The following is a 22,015-nucleotide window of genomic DNA, read 5'->3' on the forward strand; positions in this document are numbered from 1 at the left end:
TAAAGACAACATATTCTTGCAAAATTTAATTTGTGCTAAAAATAAATAAAAATTAAGAGCAAGGCTGCTAATTAACCTCCTAAAAGATTTCAATTAATTTCAAAGCCTCTTAGCTTTCACAGTATTGACGTAGTGGGAGGTGAATCTGCCATCCTCCCACACAAAACAAATTGAACTATAGCCTATCTGTGCAAAGAGTTCTCCCGTAAACATTTCTGCACAACATTAACTGAGCATTGCACGTTGGTGAACAGAGAGAGATTGTTCCGTCTAAATAAAATCCACCAACACCAAACCTCCAATCTTCAGATATCTCACTAAACAGCTGAATCACTTTGCATCTCCAGTGCATTAGTCCTACACATCACTAGATTTCACATAGTGCAACTCTGACCAACCAGGTGGTGAAGAGAATAACGTGCCACGAAAGAAAACCCACTTTCTGTCACATACATCATTTAGCCACTCCTTGACACATGCTGAATAAACCCAGCAGGATTTAGTAATCTCAAGCTAACAGACAAACTCAAGTACAAACCCACACACGCAGACAGAACACTTCACATTCCAAACCGGATGTGAGCACACCCTGCAATAAACAGGACGGACAATAAAAAAAGACAACAGACTGCACTAAATAAATGCACTTAAACCTCACTGTCTGATGAGTGCAATTCACTCAGCGGTGAGGAAACAAAAGTTCACATGGTTTAGCAATACACTTCCTAGTGTTCCAACTCAAAAAGTGTGTTGACCAATAACGACATAAAAGCTCTACACTGGTCTAGACTTTTACATCACTTGCTAAATTATATAATATATATATATATATATATTATTCAGCAAATGATGTAAAGGTCTAGACTAGTGCAGAGCTTTATGTATATTTAAGTTTGTACGTAAAAATTTAAACGTAAAGATATGCATGACTTTAAAGTAAAAAAAAAAAGAGTAAAATAATTAGATTAGAAAATATGTTAAAATAGACTACCCTGGTGGTTTCGTCACAAAGTCCTGGGACAGCATTCCTAGTTGTAGATGATATTTAATATGATCATGATCAGGGAAGTGTGTTTTGCATACAAATGTAGACGATGCGATGGCCAGGAACCTTCATAAAGCCACAATCAGGAGATGTTTTCTAAGGGCTGTGTGACATTTCACACTTCCCCATCAAAGCTTGGGCAAGTCAAACCAATCCTGGTTTAATGTGTGGCAATCAAGCCAAGCGACGGAGGCCTGGATAATGACATTTGGAATGTTCGGAATTTGTAATGTACATTTGGATTAAAACTGCATTGTGACAACAACCCATGGTGGACGCAAAGCTATTCAGCTCACCTTAATTCGCAGAGACTGATGGATGTCCGCTGCGAGCTGGCTTTTCCACCACTGCCCCTCCGTTTCCATCTTTCCCATCCAGAAAGGGCCCCAATCCTTAAACACAAACAAGAGTGTGAGAGGGAAAGAAGCAATTCCTGTTCAGTTTAGGCACTTCAACTACACTACTTCTATTTCAGGGAAAATGTCACAGTTCTTCAGGGGAACTAAAGGCATGATATAAGTGGGTGCTTGTGGGGAAATTCTTTTTTAGATTTACTGTGAGCTTGAAGTCCTCCAGCAAAGTTCAAGCAGTTCATCTCACGCTGAACTACAACAGCCTCTAGTTCCATCCCAAAAATCACGACTTTGTCTTATTTATTTGTGGGATACTTAATTAATAACATAAACATAGACAAAGCTTCTGTATTTTGAGGTCACTTTGTTTCTTAAAAAAAGAAAAATAATAACAGAATCTGTCCGAAATGAAAGTGACCGGCGCCGCACATCCACCCCTGCGGCACGCCACGAGACCCCTATTACAGCGATATCAAGAATACACGAGAGTTGTGAACGAATAAAGCAATGAGTTTCGGGTTAAACGCGTTAATCGACCGCGACTATCTAAACTAAAACAGAAGCTGAAAATGAAACATTATAGGAAACCGTAAAACGCTCTTTATTAAGACAACAGCGCGTCTTACCACTGAGACAACGGCGCTCCGGACCAGACCCCTTTGTTTCAAAACTGCCGCATACTGGAGTTATATCCTTCAACTACGCTCGTGTGTACTTTTCAAAACAAATCCCATATCAAGGAAAATTCTTCCAGCGAATAACAACGTCGCTTCAATGTACACTTGGATGGGTTTTTTAATCAAAACACCGCCGCATGTGTGTCCAAGTTTAACCCTTTGACTTTTTTTCGCCGTCCCGTGCAGTGTGCTGAGCTGTGCTCCCCCAGCGGCCTGAGAGGAGCAGATCTGATGATGATGGTGAGCGGAGCTGCATGCTCGCTCCAAACGGGGAGGAGTCCGCCGCGCGGACATTAACATCATTAAAACATTGATAGATGTAAGACTGAAATGTGTGTTATTATTCAACTATCATCTAAATCTACAGGTGGTGATACGGTTTCCTGAGATTACTGATATTAAGTTATTGGGATGTAGTAGAGGACATGTAGTGCGAAGAACAGAATATTTTATAATTTAATGCCAATAAATAAAATTGTTATCCTTATTAACGTATTCAGCTGATCAATAATTCCTTTTTCAAATAATTACGCATTTTGCATAATAATGGGTGTTGATGGAATTACATTATTATTATTTTTTGTACAGATAGTGGTTGTAGCCTACAAATGGCTGTTTATTAGTGAAAACTCCATCCAAGTTTTGTAAAATAGTGACCAATATCATATTATTTGTTATTATTATTGTATTATTTAATAATATAATAATATTTGAGATGTTTTGCATGTATTTGGCCAGCAGGTGGACCCTGCACTCATTAGGAGTTTAGGACTGTAGATGCTTTAAACCTTAGTTGTCGTAAAATAATATGAGGCGTCTAGCTATGTATCTTCTATGTAGCCTAATAACCTATATAAACAGCAATGTCTGATCAGTTAGCTGTAAAGATATCAAATTAATTTTAAGTTAAAGCGTCAAAAAAATCTAACTGATAGCCTATTTGTAGAGAGGGTTATGGCTCCTGTGTGCAGTATGCAAACTGCAGTTTGAACAGTAGTCTACGGTAAGACATGTACCAACCATTAAATGTAGCTTTTCTATTTAGGAACGAGACAGCTTTATCAGGTTATCCCCCGGTTTCACAGACAAGGCTAGTCTCATAAAATGTAGGGTGAATTGCCCTAATGTGGGACATTTTTTGCACTTCAGACTTCTGTGACATATTTCGATGTGTAACCAAAACATTAAATCCACACCCACTACCATTTAAAAAAAACCAGGATGTATCCTAATCAAATCAAAAGAGAAAATTCAGATAACCCATTCATAAGATAAATTATAGACATATTAGTGCTCTTATTGCAAGTCGTCTGAGAAAAACTGCAGCTTCCTAATGTGGGACAGAACGTGTCCCCAATGTGGGACACTGAAAAATCTATGATAAAACACCAAAAAATCACATTGATACATGTAGAATAGTAAAATCTTTTATTTTAGATTCACTGGAGAGTAGATTTAGGGACATTCCATGCCCTGGCCAACAGTCTCAGCTGAGGGACCCCACCATCCTCAACAATCTGCCTATACTCCTCTATGGCTCCTCTCATCCTGTCCTGCCTCCACTGATTAAGTTTCTTTCTCTTATCCTTTCCCTGTTTCTGCCTCTCTTTCTGCGTCTGACAATCTGTCCCTGTCTTTCTCACCTTTACCATTGTGATCTAAAATGCATTTCATTGAATTAATCAGATGCATAAAATAAAGTGGAATTGCTTTATTGGTTTTCTACGGCATTTTTAAATTCAGAGCTATTTTTCATTTTAAGTCAACTATACCTTTTACACATACATGACACATACATGACACACACACACACACAGAGAGAGAGAGAGAGAGAGAGAGAGATAGAGAGAGACACACACACGTATGTAGGCATGCACACGCACAAAAGAGCCTTCAAACCGCCCTCCAAGAATAAAAAATTCACATGACTGTAAAAATCTGCATTAACAGTATTGTAATATTGCATTACAAGACTAAAACCAGCATGTTTGTCCCACAAACCATGCCCCACCACACATTTTTGACTCAATGAAGTACTGTCCCACATTAGGCTGATCATACTGTCCCGGATTTGGAAACCACATTTCCTAATGTGGGACACTAAGAAATTTGATAAAAAATAAAAAATATATAGTTGATACGCACAAAGTTAGACTATTTTTTGATGGACAAACATTTCATAAGCATATTAGGCTAAAAAGTTGCAGGATTGCATTGTTTAAAATGTATTTAACTCCTTAATATCAAACTGGTTAAAACTCTATGTCACTGGCCTTCGGATGGTCTTCACACAAGGTGCCTCCTGTTTGATGATTGCTCCACCCTCAAATATTATTGGACATTTGATAGGTCATGTGATTTTGATCACATGACACCACAGCTTTGTCTAACCCATAGTTTCACTGTCATTCATGTATTTATGGGGGACCTACAAACACTACTAGACCTTAGGTGTCCCACATTAGGCAGTGTCCCACATTAGGGCAATTCACCCCTATGTTTGAGCTGTTTTAACTGTAAGCAACCTGCCAAATCTTAAATGTCACTGCCATTGTTTTGTCTCAAGACACACACCATTAATGTTTTTTTTTCTTCTCTAAGGCATGTTTATAAAAGTTGCTTAAATGCCATAACTGAACTAAACCCTAAGCTTAATCTAAACTCTGTCTGTGAAACCAGGCCTACAAATGCCATTTTGATAGTGTCATCCAAAATAATAAAAACGGCACAAAGATTCTGAAATATTTTTGTAGGCCTACTCCACAAAGAAGATCCCATGTTAATTTAGCCTCATTTTTCTGTTGTAACTACTGAATTTGGTGTACTGTGTTACACATTTGATCACTTCACAACCCTAAACCAAGGCACTTTGCTCTTCTCGTTAGTTGCTCTGAGTGTCTGCTAAAAGCATTAATGCTTATAAATGTAAATGAGAGATGTGGGAAATCTTCACTCTTATGTATTATTATGTCTCTCATTTCCATGTATAAACAGTCTGCAGTTACAGTGTTAAATGCTAATATGGAAGTTATGTTATAGGCTAATGCTCTTAACTCTCTGTAATGCTATACACTTCTCACAACTTAACACTAGCGTGTCGGTGGTCCCCTTCGGTTTGATGAATGTGTATGATAAACTTTTGTAGCACCGCTGTGTGAAATTAAGCAGTCTTATATCCTTGCTGCCCACTATATCATGTCATTAAACCATCTGGCACAGCCAAGACCAAGTGGGTCAAATGCCATAGCTGTCATGGCCTGCATGGTCATGTCCAGTTCAGTGAAAGTCCCAGAGTTGGCTGGCAACACACAACAAACACTTGAGAGGAAGTGCACATCTGCTCTCGAACAACTTTTTTGCTTTCGAACAACAGTGCTTCCTCCCATAGTTAAGTTGCCAGTTGCATAACTACATTTCACATCAAAATTAACTTCACATTAACAAAGTTCAGATTAATGTACAATTAATTTAGATATACTGATACCTTTAATGCCTACTTTAAAAAGGACCAATTTACACCATCAAATGATACCTGCGTGACCATTCTATTAGCAATGGCCATTTAAAGGCCCAATACTTACCGCAGTGTACCCACAAGACTTCAGCTCTATCTCCCTGATGATAGTGTTATGGGGCCTGGGGAACTATATTTAGCTGGCCCTGTGACTGCACTGGCTATGCTAGTCAGATTCCAAAGAGTATGCTCCAGCACAGCCAGACCAGCACCTGCTGTCAAAGCTGACTGCCACACCACTACCTTATAGCTACTACTGGGCCTGGACCACACTTCCTGATCCAGACCCTCAGCGGCCAAAAAATAAGGTCTGATTCATCTCCTCTGCTGTCCCTAGCTTAGCATACTTTTTAAGAGGGCACTTGTCCTTATTTCTTATTATAGACATTTTGCCTGTTGACATAATTCTTTGACACTTTTTCCTTGACTTTTCATTCAGATTTAGCATCTCAGTGGAATTTAAACAAAAACGGAGAAGATTTTGGATTGTTTGGATCAGGTTAGTGAAGTTTTTCATTAGAGATGACTTGGCTTCAAGCACCAGATCTGCAGCTGTCTTTCTAGGATACACAGTATTTCCCTTGACAAACACTGTTAAGTCAAACACAATGGAAACAATGCTGTCACATCACAAATCTAATGCATGAGATTCTATTTTTAGGGTGTGGCTGCTACAAGTAAGTGTATAGAAATATTCCTTTATTATACAAATAATTTATAACAACATAATATATATATATATTCAGTGAAAAATATACTACAATATATAAATATATTTTCTGTACAATTTAAAGCATCTAAAAATATAACTCTTTATTCTTATTATTTTTCCTAGACAAAATCAGTTAGACTCTGGACATGTGATTTCATGTTTCATCACTAGGCTTGATGGAATCTCTGATGGAAACATTTCTGCTCTTGCACTATAGGTCTGACCTGCACATCCACCCCACTCTAGGGTGTCCCGCATTATTGCATCAGGAATTTTCAGGCACTGGAAGTGACGTTTAAAAAGGAATGTCTATGTCATCTTCATCTATCAGAGAAAAAAATAGTCCATCTCTCCAACAAAGAGATGAAGGGAAAAGTGACCTAGAGCAGACTGATGATATCATGGATGATTCGGCAAGTTCATACTACACTGCTCTTTGTTCTCTGAGTGAGTACAGTGATGCTTCAGAGGACAGAACACAATCTCTCTCTACAGAGCATCCTACAGAAGGTGGCTCAATTGAGCTCTTGGATTGTGCTACCTCTATAGAAGGCATCACTTCAAGATCCTTTATCAAAGCCACCACGATATCACAGGACTACGAAACACAAGAAGACAAAGGTACAGAAGTGCTGCCTGAGGTGTCCCAAGGTGAACTGGATAAATCTTCATCATCTGAGATCATCATAGAATTTGAGTCAAAACATCTGCTGATGGGTACAAATGTGGATTTGCATTCTGTAAATACAGCCTTTAGTAACCCCATACAAAAGCAGGATAATTCCAACGAGTTTAATTTATCAGGAAAAGATTCACCAGTTAAACCGCAGGATTATTTTGGAGGCAGCGAGACTGTTTTTCACACTAACATTAGAACTGCTGAGGAGCACAGCTCTCCAGATCCCAGATTCACTTCAAACACTATTTTGATAACGCCTGAGAGAAATCAATACAGCAAAGGCAGGGAACAGGAGCATGGTGGCACAGAGCCAAAGGAGTACCACGCGACACAAAAGCAAAGACCCAGAGAAGGTCTGAGTGCACCTGGGGCTGAATGCAGGCTAGAGAGAGAGGGACATGTTCTGGGTCATGTGGGAAATGAGGGGGAGGGGCAGGCTAGAGGGGTGAGTTGCAGAAAGGAGCAGGCTGAGCTGTCAGTCAGGTCTAGAAATAGAAAAGCGTCTGCAAACTGCATCTCAACACTCACAGCCAGCAAGCAGGAGTCAAGAATCCCGCCACACTGTTATTCAGAGTGTATCCCCGCAACCAGGCACCAACACCAGCTACAGAGTCTTGCAGATATTCGGAGGCTGGAAAAGCAGAGCCGGCAAGGCGTCTGGCAGTCCAAACCACTCTCCCGCACGCTGTGTAGCAGCTCTTGGCAACCTTTTCACTCTACAGACAATACCAGAGGATCAACCAGCATGGGAACAAAGCTCGCTGAGGCCAGTAGGAAGGTGGGGGGCCTTGTTAACCTGGCCCAGGTAAGATCTTCCTGCTCTGAAACTGACTACATGCATGTTTTCAGTTCAAACTGTAGGCCTTCAAGTCAGCTTTCTACTGATGCAAACGACAACATTTGGACAGAAGATGTTCTTTCTTTCAAAATGCAGATGCATTCAAACACTCAGAACACATCTGTTTGCTCAGAATCCAGCAGCTTTGAGTGTGTTGACGTAGCATTGGAAACCACAGATGAAGTAAAGCGAGGCTTAAAGACTGTTCCCAAAAGACAAATCCAACTGAAGAGACGGGACGCAGCAGAGTCACACGTCAGAGAGAACAACAATCAACCCCTTCAGTTTCCAAACACAACTGTGCGTGCTCGAGACATATTTCAGCGTCAGCATAGCACCCCTGCAGCATTTAACCAGGAGTCCCACATGGCTAATCAAAAGTCAGTACAGGCCGAACGAAAGAAAAGGCTTCAGAAGTCATTTTCCCTGGATGAAACGTCCAGCAAAACTCAAATGGCTTCCTGCATCATAACAAGTGTCCTATCAAAAAAGATGCAACATGAAGAAAATCTTCGTACCTTGGATGTTTCTGATAAAGCTTTTGCATCTACCAAAGTGAACAACAGGTCTCCTACCACTGATGAATGCCTGTATTCATCTGGCAAGGATGTATATGCTGAAACTACCAAACTAACTCAAAGTGCTACACTTAAGTGGGAGGCCCAGACAGAGTTGAACTCTGTTCAAAAGCATTGCAGTGTTAATTCTAAAACACAACCCAAACTGTTAAGCAAACATGGGTTAAATTCTCTTTTAAGTGGAAGTGGCAGGTCTGAAGTTCAAGGTAGTGGTACTGAAATAGACCCTTCAGAGAATGAGAAAGCAGAGAAGCTAAGCCTAAGAGAGGAGGCGTTGCGACTGCCTAACCTGAGCCCTGGAGTGAAGCTATCCTGTGACTCAGCAAAGGGCAGAGCATGGAACTGGAGTGCAGCATCAAATGTAGCCCTCAGCACACAGGCCTCTGTGAAAACCACAACTGAAGAATGCCATACAGAGCAAGGAATACATAAACAGCACAACGTGACCCTAACAAATGTGCTGGAAAAGCAGGAGCAACAGGCTGGCAGCATGAAAAGTACACTCAGTCCTACTAACATTGCATGCCTAATCTCTGATTTGGAAGCAAATGCAGTGGATAATACAATCCCCCGAGTTGACGAGGGTGGTGTTGGGAAGAAGCAGGAGAGTGACAGAGAGGACATCAGGTCACCAGGACAGTTTGCAAGCCTAGGTATGCAAAGCCAAGGCAAATTGAAAGCCATGGCCCCTGTGCATGTAGTAAGAGACATGAGGAGCCTGGTGAAAAACACATACAATATGCCCTTTAAGGGCTCTGGGGAATTAACCAATGTAATAGATGGGAGTGTTCCTTTGTTTCAGCCATCAATACACACTCTAAGCAACAACAAGAGTGAAGGAAAGGGAAAGGGATACAAACAAGATGAAAAACCCCTGTTGCGGAAAGTCACTCCACCTCTTCCACTGGACAGAAGGAGAGATCACTCTGCACCGAGAGGATGCTCAACGAAGGTAACGGCTCATGTGGAATCAAATGACAAATGTCATACAGTTGGATTTACAAAGGTCAGCCAAATTAGTGTAACCAAGGCAAACAGTTGTGCCTTGTCAAAGCCCTCAGAGACACAGGATAGCCAAGTTTGCATGAGTAAACCTGTTGTTCTAGTCAGTGATGCAATTTTGAAACCAACAAACAGGACAGACCTGGAACTGCAAACTAGAGAGGAGGCTTCTACTGAAGAGCCTACAAAAAGAGACTTGACCAAAGCAGAGCATGAGATGACCATCAGCTCTGACAAAGGTCAACTTCTCCCAGTAGCACTGCTAAATTGTTCACCCACAGCAAGTTCTGAGCAACAGGACCATGGCAGGATAATCAGTGATGGCCTCCAGACACCATGCCTTCCTCCCAGGTCGCAGAGTTCAGTGGGACCTCTGTCTGCTTGTGTCCTAACAGTTGCTTCAGTTCCCTCATATTATTACAAACCCAGTCCGCTGGGTTACCAAACAATCTCTCCTCATATTGGAGCAGTTCATGGCTACGTTCAAGGGCCTGTCTTGTTTCAAACACCTCTTTATAACCAGCCTCCTGCATCAAACAGTCATACCCCTCTACTGAGATCCCTTTCTGAGGATGGAAAAGCGCTAATCCAGCCAACAGATGGCTCAACCGGTCAAGCTCAGAACAAAGAAGCAGGGCTAAAAATACCTTCTCCAGAAAGCCAACACAACACAATATTTGTTGCTCCCATGAGTGGAGAGGCTAGGCTTGGGGCTGCAGGTGTGCTGTATCCAGAAGCAGGAGGAAGTATGGCCATAGGACAAAACCCTCGCCAACTGTTGCTGGACCCGGAAACTGGACGCTATTTCTATGTAGACATGCCTCAGCTGCCACAGCGCAAGATGCTGTTTGATCCAGAAACTTGCCAGTATGTTGAGGTCCTACTGCAACAGCAGACCCTTCCCAATGCTGTTTTGCCCACACCTTGTGCTATACCCTTTGCCTCTCTTCATATCCCACCCATGTACACCCCACAGTGCCTGCCTTATATACAGTCACACCCTCAGGTGTTCCCACCACCAGGACCATGAAACCTGATGGGACTTATAGACTGCAGAAGATAATAAGTCATGCCCAAGGAGGATCGCATTACTCAGTGCCTATTTAATGCTGGATAAGAGCTTTTTATAAGCAACTGATTGAGTGAAACATGATGACCATCTGCTGCCCAGGTCTCAAGGCATCTAAGCTGAAAGCATATTCTGTTATCATTGCACTCAACACTCCTTACTTCGTAAAGGCTACCTCTGGACTTGGCATCTGAGTTGGGTGAGACTGATTATATCTGTTGAAATGTTGTAAGATGCATATGCATTCACACATTCAGGCTAAATAAACAGAGCAGGGGCTTTAAAGGGTAGAAGGGCTCAGGTCACCTCTGGTATTGGCAATTGAGACTCACCAAGGGACCTAAGTGTTCTGAGCTTGTTTATCAAGTATGACAAAGGTCACTATTTTTATATTTACTAAATGGTAGTTTGAGCAAAACTATGGCTCAGTTTCATGTAAACTATGGCTTACTTAAAGGGATAGTTCACCCCAAAATAAAATCGTAATTTATCAAGAAAGAAGTGTGTGTAAATGATGACAGAATTTTCATTTTTTGGTGAACTATCCCTTTAAGCACTTTCTGACAACACTGTTTGTAAATATATATAAACAGCATATTAGTGTCTCAAATGACTAAACAATTTTGATGTAAACTGCTTTTAAACTGAATTTGCCTGAGAAATGTTGTCCATTCTGCTACTGACACCTTTATAAGAGCCATTTGCTTCAAATCACAGAGCCGTTATCTGAGATTTAGGCTGTATTATTGACTATATATAACTAATATTATTACCCTTATTAAAGTTACAAATAAATGAAAATTGACATGAGAAAGGCAAAAATATTTTAGACAGACAGAAAGATACATTTTAAGTTATATTTTAATACAAAATAACTTAAGCACATCTTTGTCAAAACCCAATATCCACATGATAATTTGTCTTATGGCTCTTATAGAATACATAATACACTCTTAGTATTTATAAACATTATTAGTTACAATAACATGTATATACATTATGATTTACGTGTATTTTAAACAATTTTCACCACTTTCTTAAGCTAAACATTTCTGAGCATATTTTGTTTAGTGTTAATCACTTGCGTATTTTGTACACAATCAAGATGTAATAAAAGAAAAAAAAACCTGACCATTTTCTTTTTAAGTCATTTCAGTAAAATATCGAATTCTTTAAAATTAACTCAAATTTCACATTTGGCTGGATGTTAGACGAACAAAGATCCTTTGTCCTGTTCATCCAAGTTTTACTTCAAATATATGCACCCATTTTCTAATATAACATTTTTATTATTTGTTTGTGATGCGAAACGAAACAAATAAAAAAAATTGTGACAGCAAAATTGGTGCTCAGTTGTGAAAAATAAAATAAAAATCTGCCTAAATTTTGGTGCAGACCATTTCAACTGGAGCATCAGTCACACCTTTGTTTATTTTTATGTCCTCCTCCTCATATTTGCGGCATGATGGCTTAAAGCCCTGGAAAGTGGGACAGATTGGCAGGTAACGCATGCAGCCCAGCTTTCGGACCAGGCCCATCCCAATTGGAAAGTCATAAGTCTCCGCTGTTACTGTTCCTGCTCCTGAAGAACTCTCAGCCGCCCATTCTACCAGACCTCGCTCTTTTCTGGTGCCTGCACACACAATGTAGAACAGTTTGCGTGACTGCCTGTTTGTAAATTTACACTGCCTTTGTTCTCTATTTATCTAAATCATTTGTATATTATGAGTCACTCTGTCAGATGCATACCTGGGATTGTGTTATCAAGTACAAATGCTAGGAATCCCCCTACAAACATCTCTGTTGTCAGGAGCACTGTGATGATTTGGTCCAGCTCTGCCACACCTGTTGAAATCAATCAAAAGAACAGTAATAGGTGACAACATCCACAGCTTTCTGGCTGAAAAAGAAAATATATATCAGAAAACACCATCAGACATATGAACCTGTTTTAATGCTGCCAGGATGAGTGTCCAGGTAATTAGGCAACATGAGGCCAAAAAACATGGAGAAACCCAGAACAAAAAGATTTCTGGAGGAGTTCAGATCCACACTCTGTAGGTTTGACAGTCCAACAGCTGTAATCATACCTGTGTACAAACCAAAACAGAAAACAAGTTTAAAACTACACAAAATACATATATAGGCCACTACCGTTCTGAAGTGTGGGGTTGGTAAAATTTGTAAAACAGTTTTTGAAAGAAGTCACCAATGCTGCATTTATTTGATCAAAACAGTGAAAAAAACAAACATATTGAAAACTATTATTACCACAACAACCATTTTCTCTTTTTAAACCTGTAATTCTCTAAATACTGTAATTTATTCCTGGGATGTCAAAGCTCCTTAAAAAAAATCAGTATAATATGCAGATTTGGTGCTCAAGAAACATTTCTTATTATCAGTGTTGCTTAATATTTTGTGAAATCCCTGGTAAATTTCAGTATTCTTTGAATAATAGAAAGGTCAAAAGATTAGCATTAATTTGAAATAGATATCTTTTGTAACATTATAAATGTCTTTACTGTCACTTTTGATAAATTGAATGCATCCTTGCTAATCTAATCTAAGCTAAAACAAATCTTCAATTTTCAATGGTGGTGTGTGTAATTAAATGATGTCTGGTCCCCTAAAAAATTTTTGTTTGAAATACAAAATTAATTCGTGGCATGTTGTCAACTTGGATGTGAACTCTAAAGGGTGGAAATGTGCAGTGTTAGGCCCTGTCCCAAATGGAATCATAAGCCCTCACAATCTCTCTCTGCATCCACACTTTTGTGACGTAATGCTGCTTTGACTGTTGGGTCGTAGCTCATTTCATTGCCAGCTCTGCAAAAGTGCACATCGAGGGCGCATATCGGCTGCAAAGGGGTATTTGAGAGCACCTTTCTGAAACCTAAAATCACAAATGGTACACCCTACGGTCTTGTGAATTTAACGGACATGCGTGTGCGGCAGCCATTGTCCACGGGTCCACAAAACCGCATGTACACATGAAGTGTGCCGTTTGGGACAGGGCACTTCCTAGGGAGTTTCTGGGCTCTTTACTGACACCCTGTGGACAAAGCTGTGACAAAACATCGGCAAATGCAAATAGGTCCAATAAGCTCATTACCAAACAGGGTGCAGAACATTCCTCCAAGGACAGGGTCAGGTAAGGAGGCAAACAGGGCGGTGAACTTCCCAATAGTTCCCAATAAAAACATTATGCCTGCTCCATACTGTATCACCCTCCTACTTCCCACCTGTCGGAGAAATCAAGACACCAAAGAAACCACTGCTTGTCACAAAATGAATGACGACACTGACGACAGAGAAACCGAGGAGACAACAGGAGGATTGTGAATAGTGTGTCTGTATACAGTCCTGGAAGGACTCTGATCGGTTGTCACAAATACAGACACTAGAACTGCATTATCTCACCTTTGTAATGCCAAGCACCCCTATGTTAGGACTGGAAGAGGTTGATCCATTTCCTGTGCCCAGCAGCCCCGCTATGATACAGCACACTCCTTCTGTAAAGATCCCCCTAGAAAAGAAATACATAAACCATGTATCCCTTATACATAAACCATGAAAAAACTAAAACCACTAAATATTATAGTTTATATATTATATATAATTACATTTTTGTCCTTGATTTCCACTGATGTGGACATTTTTTTAATTAATTTTTATGACCTTTTATGACCCTGAGAATGAAAACAAATATCTTGCTCCTGTGATTTTAATATTTCTATGTTAACACTGTGTCAATTTTGCTGTCGGATCACGTGTAGTAGTGACACAATAACAAAATCTGAGCTGCAGTGTGGCACTTCAACTCAAAATCAGACTGAAATGGTCAGGGACATTGTTAAAAATGATCTAATTCAGACACTCTTCCCTATAATACTGGTATTCTTCAAAAGGATATGCAGAGTGATAGGTACACATCAGCCAGGAAGAGCACAGCGTTTAATGGACTTCAACACAGTTTACTACATGCCTTCTGTCGTCTGGTTGATTGTTTATACTTTTCAGCAAGTAAAAGGCCTTTTAATATTTTCCCAGTGGGAACAAGCAACATTCCACGGGGATTTACAGTGTGATACAGCTGTTCCCTTAGTATAATTCTAAAATATCCCTCTTCATGTCTTGGTAAACTTGTCTTTTTGCTGTGAAATCTTTACCAATTTTTATAACGTAAACGTAAGAATAACTTTTATATTGTTAGAAATATTCTAAGATGAACATTTACTGGACTGAAGTTACTTGGGTTTACTTAATTATCCATTCTTATTTTTTGAGAAAAAATATGAGTATCAAATATGATACAACTGGCTTTTGAGGATGTTACAGCATGTTTTCATAGTCATTTGAATTATTTATAAAAGGAAAATCTGATTTCTCATGATATGACCCCCTTAAAAAAAGTGTTCTACTTCTTGTTCTTACCTGTTGATAGCGTGCACAGGAGGAGGCGGAGCTCCAGAGAGGCGAGCACAGGCGTAATAATCCCCGATAGACTCAACAATACCAGCTAGAGTTGCACTAAACATGCCTAGCACTCCTGCTAACGTCACTGTCGGCAAACCCCACTGACCTGTGACACACACAAAATCAAGAAAATGATCTGATTTGGAAAGAGTTTGGCCATTGCTCCACCAATATAATTCCCTTCTAATCGTTTTACTGAGGAAAAAAAAATTCAAGTCTTAGATTAGGTATAAGTCATTGTGACATTTTCTGATAAACAAGCCATTATAAATCATAGGTGTTACAGGAAGCAAGCAAAGTCCTTACATGGATAGGGGAAACGAAACCACGGCGCCCGGGTCATAATATCGCCCCGGGAGTCAGTGCGAGCCTTGTAGCCGTACTGATTTGGGTCATTCGGTAGCACATCCGTCAGGGTGAGAATATAGCAAACCAGCCATACCAACATGATTGCCATGATGATCTACTGAAATCAGGATAATCAGTTACTAAGGGCAAAATGTTCAGAAGTGAGCATTTCAGTGTGTAAACGTGTTGATAACAAGCGCCACATGGGGTAATGTGAACTTTGTTCTAAGGCCTTTATTGCTATGTTTATAATATTATCAAAAGGCAATATGCATGATGATGTAGTTGATGTAGCTGGGGGTTCGTACGGGAAACATCTTGAATATTTGCACATGTGTGATGTGACAGCCTTTTTGTCTGGAATAGCTGGGGAAAGGACAAGCCCAGTTCCTCAAATATTGAGCGAACAAAACAATAAGGAAGATGCACCTGGAACGACAAAACACACAGATGTATTAAACCACAGCTAGTGTAGAGATAAATGAGCTTGAAATGCATTTAAAGAGTTCAAGAACTCACAGCATAGACAGGCCCCAGTGGCTGCCAGCGCGGTCTCCCGCCGTCTGGAAGACAGACAGGCCGATAAGGGACACTGTGGGGGTGACAGTCAGGGGCCCGATTGAGTTAAGCAGGATCCCAGGGATTCCAGCGAACCCTATGACCACCTCAATCAAGCTGGACACAATAATAGCGCCCTGAATCTATAGAGAATTGACACAAACATGCAGGTCAGGACGCAGCACGTTACGAAGGCAGTGATAACTGGTTCAATCTTTAGACGTTAGTCACGCACCTCTCGCATTCGTGGTTGCCAAATATGAGACGTGTTCAGAGGAATAGACCAATTTCCGTAAATCTCCTCTGTGAAACCCAAAACCATGGTTAAGCATTAACTTCCACACAGCTTGACCTGCACGATGTGGAATGTAAATAGATTCTTAATAGACAATGCTTCCTAGAAGAAGTACTGATTTACTCACATTGCACAACTTTTTTTATGTAAACTTGATTCTCGTTGCCTTTTCAACGAGCGTGAAATGAAGGATACAACAGATGGATCCTTCGTGGCCTTGCCTACCCCAGAATTCATTGCGTGACAATGTTAAACGTATTAGGTTTCAACTTACTCAAATATCTAATGATACAAATGTACACTTTGACATATCTTACTAAGATGTGATTATATATAGTTTACACTCTTTACAGAAATGGAACATGGTGAAGATATTTAAAAGTTTGTGAACCCCGTTTTGTTTTCAGACAGTTTAATATAACTTGCAAAAAAGTAATTTAACAACGCTCAGTCGCACCTTCGAGTCCTTCGAAGGATGCAGCCTCTGAATTGGAGCACACCCAATGTTTCAGTAACCACAGTTCATCTATAATGGCGTAGGTATGACGTCAGAACCCGGAAGTCTAATTCGCCGCTATAGTTTCTTCGAGATTTTCCTATGGGGTTTTATAATGTTTTTTTCTGTGGTAAACATAACTTTGACGTTTTGTTCTACTACGTAAACGGCACACACTCAGACCTAAACTGTCTTATATAGTTACTTATTAAAAACATACGCGTTCAAAATAAAAATGAAAACTGCATCAAAATTCACATTGGGTGTGTGTCGTTTACGTTGCAGAACAAAACGTCAAAGTATCGTCAGGTCATGTTTACCACAGGCTTTATTTTACACATGAATGGAAAAACCCCGTTATAAAACCCAATAGGAAAATCTTGATGAAACCAGCAGCAAATTAGTCTTCCGGTTTTCTGATGTAATACTTAATTATGGGAGATATTTAGTCTGCGTTTTAACGTACAGCCAAATAGTTGCTTGCAAAGTATATATGTTGACCTGAGGAGGTTACCATACTACAGTAGTAGACAAAATATCAACAAAATGGAAAATTAAAGGGATAGTTCACCCAAAAATGAAAACACAAAAGAAGATATTTTGAAGAATGTTGGTATCCAGACAGTTGACGGGAGCCATTGACTTCCATAGTATTTTTTTTTCCTACTATGGAAGTCAATGTGTGCCGTCAACTGTTTGATCACCAACATTCTTCAAAATATCTTCTTTCAACAGAAGAAAGAAACTCATACAGGCTTGTAACAACATGAGGGTGAGTAAATGATGACAGACTTTTCACTATCCCTTTAATCTTTGGTTTGTGCAAATGTAAAATGCCTAAAAGCTTCCCCCCACTGGTAGTGATTGTAAAAATTCACATGGTGTGTAACACTGTTTGTACCTTCAGGAGGACATTTCCATCTATCCAGCCTCAGAATTGCCTGAGCAGGGATGAGAAAGGCAAAAGCACTCGCCTGGAACAAAGGCAACCTGATCATGGCACATAAAAACATTCATACAGTGACAACTAATCACATATTTCTGTACTGAAGCACGCATTAAACAACTCACCTGACACCAAATGTAGTTTGTATGAGCGTAGTGATCCCCACACAGGTGAAGATGGTGCCCACTAACTGGCTGACAGTGTACTGGTCCTGCCCCACACACATGGCTTCAGCCAGTAAGAATGGTACAGCAATAGTTCCACTGAAGCATGTCAGGTAGTGCTGGAGATCCAGAGGCAGAACGTATTCAGATGTAGGAGGGTTTAGACGGGATAGGGATGTTGGGTGAGTCAGACTTGAAGAGAGTATGAGAATGTTAAAAGTGTACCTGCAGTCCCAGCAGTATGCACAGATACCAAGGTGGGACGTCCTCGATTCTGTAGATCATATCAAATCCTGCCGCCTGATTCGGACTCCCATCAGACACCTTGGCCAGGTCAGCAGGCATCTCCTGTAGCTCTGTACCGTCAGCTGGAACAACTCCATCTGAAGGTGGGAGCTGATGGAGAACAAACACACATATGAGTCATGCATGACAATAGGACTATTTGTGTGCACAGCTTTTGATGAAGTGCATTAAACAATCTGTTAATACATGTACAATACATAAGCTTAAATAGAAATTATAAACTTCTATTAACATTAAAACAAGGTTTCATTTGTTAGAATTAGATAACTACATTAGTTAACATGAACTAACAGTGAACAATATTTATACATCTTTGTTGATTGTTAGCCTCATAGCATAATTGCCTAAGTCATTTAAAAAAAAATATTACTTTGGCAATTATGCTATGAGTCTAAGATCAAAGGTTGTATCTGTTAACATTAGTTATTGAACTGTAAACTAACATCAACACTTTAATTAACTAACATTACAAGAGGGTAATAAATGCTGTAAAAATATATTGCTCATTGTTAGTTAATGTGTTAACTTGTGTTACCTTAAAATAAAATATAAATATTAGATGAAAAACTTAAAGTTAAAGATAAGTTGAAGTACTAAAATTATTAAACCTAAAAATTAAATAAAAAATAAATTAAAGCTAAATAGAAATACTTAAAAAAAAAATGATAACTGAAAATATAAAAATAAAAGCTAATTCAAAATATACCTTAATGGTATATTAACACATTGGCATATTGATATCAAATATACAGTGTATATATATCTATATATAAAAATAATAGTAATTATAGTAAAATAATAGTGAATTTAAACAATTTGAAATTACATCATAAAGGAAAATTGACATTGTTTGCATTTTCAAAGAAGCCAAGTTCAAAAGTTGGCAAGTTACTCTCTCATTTACCATTTATAATTCACTTAATATTTAATATTTAACTACAGATAATGTATCTAACTGCAAAAGACAGCAAACAGAGCCCACAGTAAAGTCTATGATACTGAATATGAGCGGCCTCCATTAACCAAATAATTAGTAGAATTCACTAAAACAAAAATAAACTTTAATATTTCAAATATAATTCGGTTTTCTTTCTGCTTTTTAAGTGATAAGTTAGGCTGTAACACTTGGCATGTTCTAGTTGAGTCCCATCCCAGTTTTTTTGCAAGGTACACATTTCATTGATACGCATGACAAGTTAAGTGCTTAATTAAGTGTTAAACCAGAGACAGCATGGGGAAAAATAACAAATATCACGACTCATCATTAAGCAGCCAGATCATATAAGGCTATGTCACTATGAACAACAGGTGCAGGTGCTATTCCAAACAAATATTGCACACATTGTACCAATGCATACTGAAAATAGAGCTGAAAAAAAGCATTAAAAGATTACAAAATCAATCTCTCTCTCTCTCTCTCTATATATATATACATATGTACCATTAATATTTTTTGCTAAACTTTTTTATAGTCAGCTTAAAAGTTGGGTTGAGAAAATAATTACAAAAGTGATGGAAACAGTGCAAAGAAACTTAATAACTCTAGGAATGTGACTTATCCAATCAAATCAGTGGACCAGAACAGACTGTTCAATCTATCACCTACATTTCCACCTCTCAGTGTTACATGTTCCATCACGCATTTAACTAACACAAGCAAAAAACTACTACATAAAAGTACTATTTATTCAGACTTATAGTAAAAAAAAAAGAGCTCTTTACTCATTCAGATCATTCACTGACTCAAATTGCCAAAAAGCAAAAAACTTTGACCATAAAGGAAAATATATTTACCTACTCTTCATATCCTGAGAATCTTTTTTATAGAGTATCTTGCATTTGAGTCAGTCATTTTCTAAATAATAATCTGGCACAATTCTTTGCATCTCATATCTGAACATTTGTGCGCATCCATATAAGCAAGGTCTTCCATGACCAGGATTCAGATTGGAATTTGTTAGCACTTAAATAATAATAAAAATCCTCAATTTTCCTCAATATAAAATAGACATTTTTCAGCCGTTTTTTTTAATTACTAAACTCTACTGTGATGTCATCTCAAATCTTTGCATTCCAATGTGACATTCAACCAAACAAATACTTCCTGTTCTTACATTCCTTGACATAAACATGTGCAGTGTGACCCAAATCAGTGTTTTAATTCCCCACAATGACACCATACTTGAAGGATATTTTACCTTAAACTCCTCTGCAGGTTCTGACTGATTCATTGGCCCTTGGAGGATGTGCGGGGCTCTGTGCTGCTGTCTCCCAGAGGCCACGTGAGACCTGAGACCCGGCTGGCCGCAGAGCGCTGGTTTTATGGGAGTGCGAGAGACAGAAGGGGGACCAGATTACACAGGTTAATAATCTGCCCTTGGTCCTGGACTTTACTCCCCCTGCCTGTGCTCATCAAAAGGCCGACAGTGTGAACACAACAGGAGCTGTGTTCATGGAGCAATGGGAAGTCTCCTTTGGATGTGAACCACAGGGCCCCTCAAAAACACAACATGTGAGGTTATTCTTCAGGGCAAAGACTTTTGAACAGTTATCTAAATGCATAAGGTCTTCATTTTCTTCTAAAGAAGTGTGGTCTGTAGTGACAAGAGTAAATTCCAATCTTACAGCTGTTAAAGAAAACATAAAATATGTGTGTCTGGTAGATGGACCTCAGTGGATAAAGCAGTACAAACCTTTGGTGCAAATCTACCACACTGTACTCTTGGACCCCCCTATATTGCAGTAATGAACACGTGACTTCACAACTAGATGTGACCCAGGACCACAAAACCAGTCACAAGGAGCACAGGTAAATTTGTGGCAATAGCCAACAATATATTGTATGGGTCAAAATGATCGATTTTTCTTTTATGCCAAAAATCATGAGGATATTAAGTAAAGATCATGTTCCATGAAGATATTTTGTAAATGTCCTACCGTAAATATATAAAACATTTATTTTTGTGAGTGAATGCAGCACAATCGCGAACATAAGTGCAGAACTTTAAAGGTGATTTTCTCAATGTTGCGATTTTTTTGCATCCTCAGATTCCAGATTTTCAGATAGTTGTATCCCGGCCAAATATTGTCATATCCTAACAAACCATACATCGATGGAAAGCTTATTTATTCAGTCAATTTCAATTTCAAAATTGTGACCCATGTGACTGGTTTTGTGGTCACAAATGTGGAGCTGCGATATTCACTTCTGCGGCCAGTAGAGGGCGCAACAGATCAACTCCTCATCTGCGTGAACCTGAGGATCATATTTCGTTGATCTGTCTCAAGAATATTTTGCCCAAATAAACACAGATAGGGTGATCAGGACCACAACACGTGGTGAATGGATCTTTACAATAACGATTGTGTGTAGGCTACATTATCCCATATATTACACAGACACTTACCTAATAAATAAATGGACATTAAATATTGTTTTGAGATAACATAGCACATTATTATATGAAAAGACATCATGGAGTAATATCAGATCTGATATATTTGACAGTAGAATGATGTGACTGACCAGTTAGAATTAAATATTCAAGAGCGCCATGTATAAATTTGAGGCAAAACCAGAAACTCACTGGCTTTCATAACAACGACCATATCAATTTCGAAGCTTTACATTTAGAAAAATCCTCCATTGCTTTATCTATGAAATTCAGCTCCCTACTGAGGAAGGAGGATATCAAGCAGACGCACAACTGCATCACGAAGTACTGTGCTCACAGGAAAGACACAGGAAGGGCTGTCTAGAGAAGACTTAAACAGAAGTCTGGGCTATTTCTCTTTTCCAGCTTAAAGGCAGTAGCCTGAAAGACAAGTTTTCACAGGCTTATGCAACAAATGTCTAAGATCAGAATAAAAGAGACAGAGACAGAGACAGAGACAGAGACGAGAGGGGGAGGGGGACTGACAGGAAACCAGTGATGTAGAGGCACAAACCCAGCAAT

General features: G+C 39.2%; 2 protein-coding genes across 2 annotated transcripts in view; both read right to left on the reverse strand.

The window, feature by feature from the left end:
- ccnjl (cyclin J-like) overlaps positions 1 to 2,290 on the reverse strand; it is a 15,372-nt gene extending 13,082 nt beyond the window's left edge. The window contains exons 1-2 of the mRNA XM_084387053.1: positions 2,025 to 2,290; positions 1,342 to 1,437 (exon numbers count right to left, since the gene is read on the reverse strand). Coding sequence (XP_084243179.1) covers positions 1,342 to 1,419 — 78 coding nt within the window. The 5' untranslated portion in view covers positions 1,420 to 1,437; positions 2,025 to 2,290. The remainder of the gene's footprint in view (positions 1 to 1,341; positions 1,438 to 2,024) is intronic.
- A 7,987-nt stretch (positions 2,291 to 10,277) lies between these two features.
- On the reverse strand, positions 10,278 to 21,978 carry slc23a1 (solute carrier family 23 member 1). Its single transcript, XM_084387113.1, has 14 exons — positions 20,258 to 21,978; positions 17,979 to 18,149; positions 17,715 to 17,872; positions 17,545 to 17,633; positions 16,088 to 16,155; positions 15,814 to 15,995; positions 15,603 to 15,723; positions 15,253 to 15,409; positions 14,905 to 15,052; positions 13,891 to 13,996; positions 13,583 to 13,712; positions 12,414 to 12,557; positions 12,217 to 12,312; positions 10,278 to 12,100 (listed from the first exon to the last, which is right to left on the reverse strand). The coding sequence occupies exons 1-14, from the start codon at positions 20,288 to 20,290 to the stop codon at positions 11,847 to 11,849; spliced, it is 1,857 nt and encodes a 618-aa protein (XP_084243239.1). The 5' UTR covers positions 20,291 to 21,978; the 3' UTR covers positions 10,278 to 11,846.
- Between the last annotated feature and the right edge of the window lie 37 nt (positions 21,979 to 22,015).

Source organism: Rutilus rutilus (assembly GCF_951802725.1).
Source record: "Rutilus rutilus genome assembly, chromosome: 18".
Taxonomy (NCBI): Eukaryota; Metazoa; Chordata; class Actinopteri; order Cypriniformes; family Leuciscidae; genus Rutilus; species Rutilus rutilus.

Bases quoted from the DNA above. Each gene is read 5' to 3' on its own strand.
- slc23a1 (XM_084387113.1), bottom strand. From the start codon at position 20,290: ATGAATCAGTCAGAACCTGCAGAGGAGTTTAAG. The intron at 18,150-20,257 runs GTAAAATATCCT...GTTCTCCATCAG, and splicing joins AACCTGCAGAGGAGTTTAAG to CTCCCACCTTCAGATGGAGT. The intron at 13,997-14,904 runs GTAAGAACAAGA...TTTCTTTTCTAG, and splicing joins CCTGTGCACGCTATCAACAG to GGGGATCTTTACAGAAGGAG.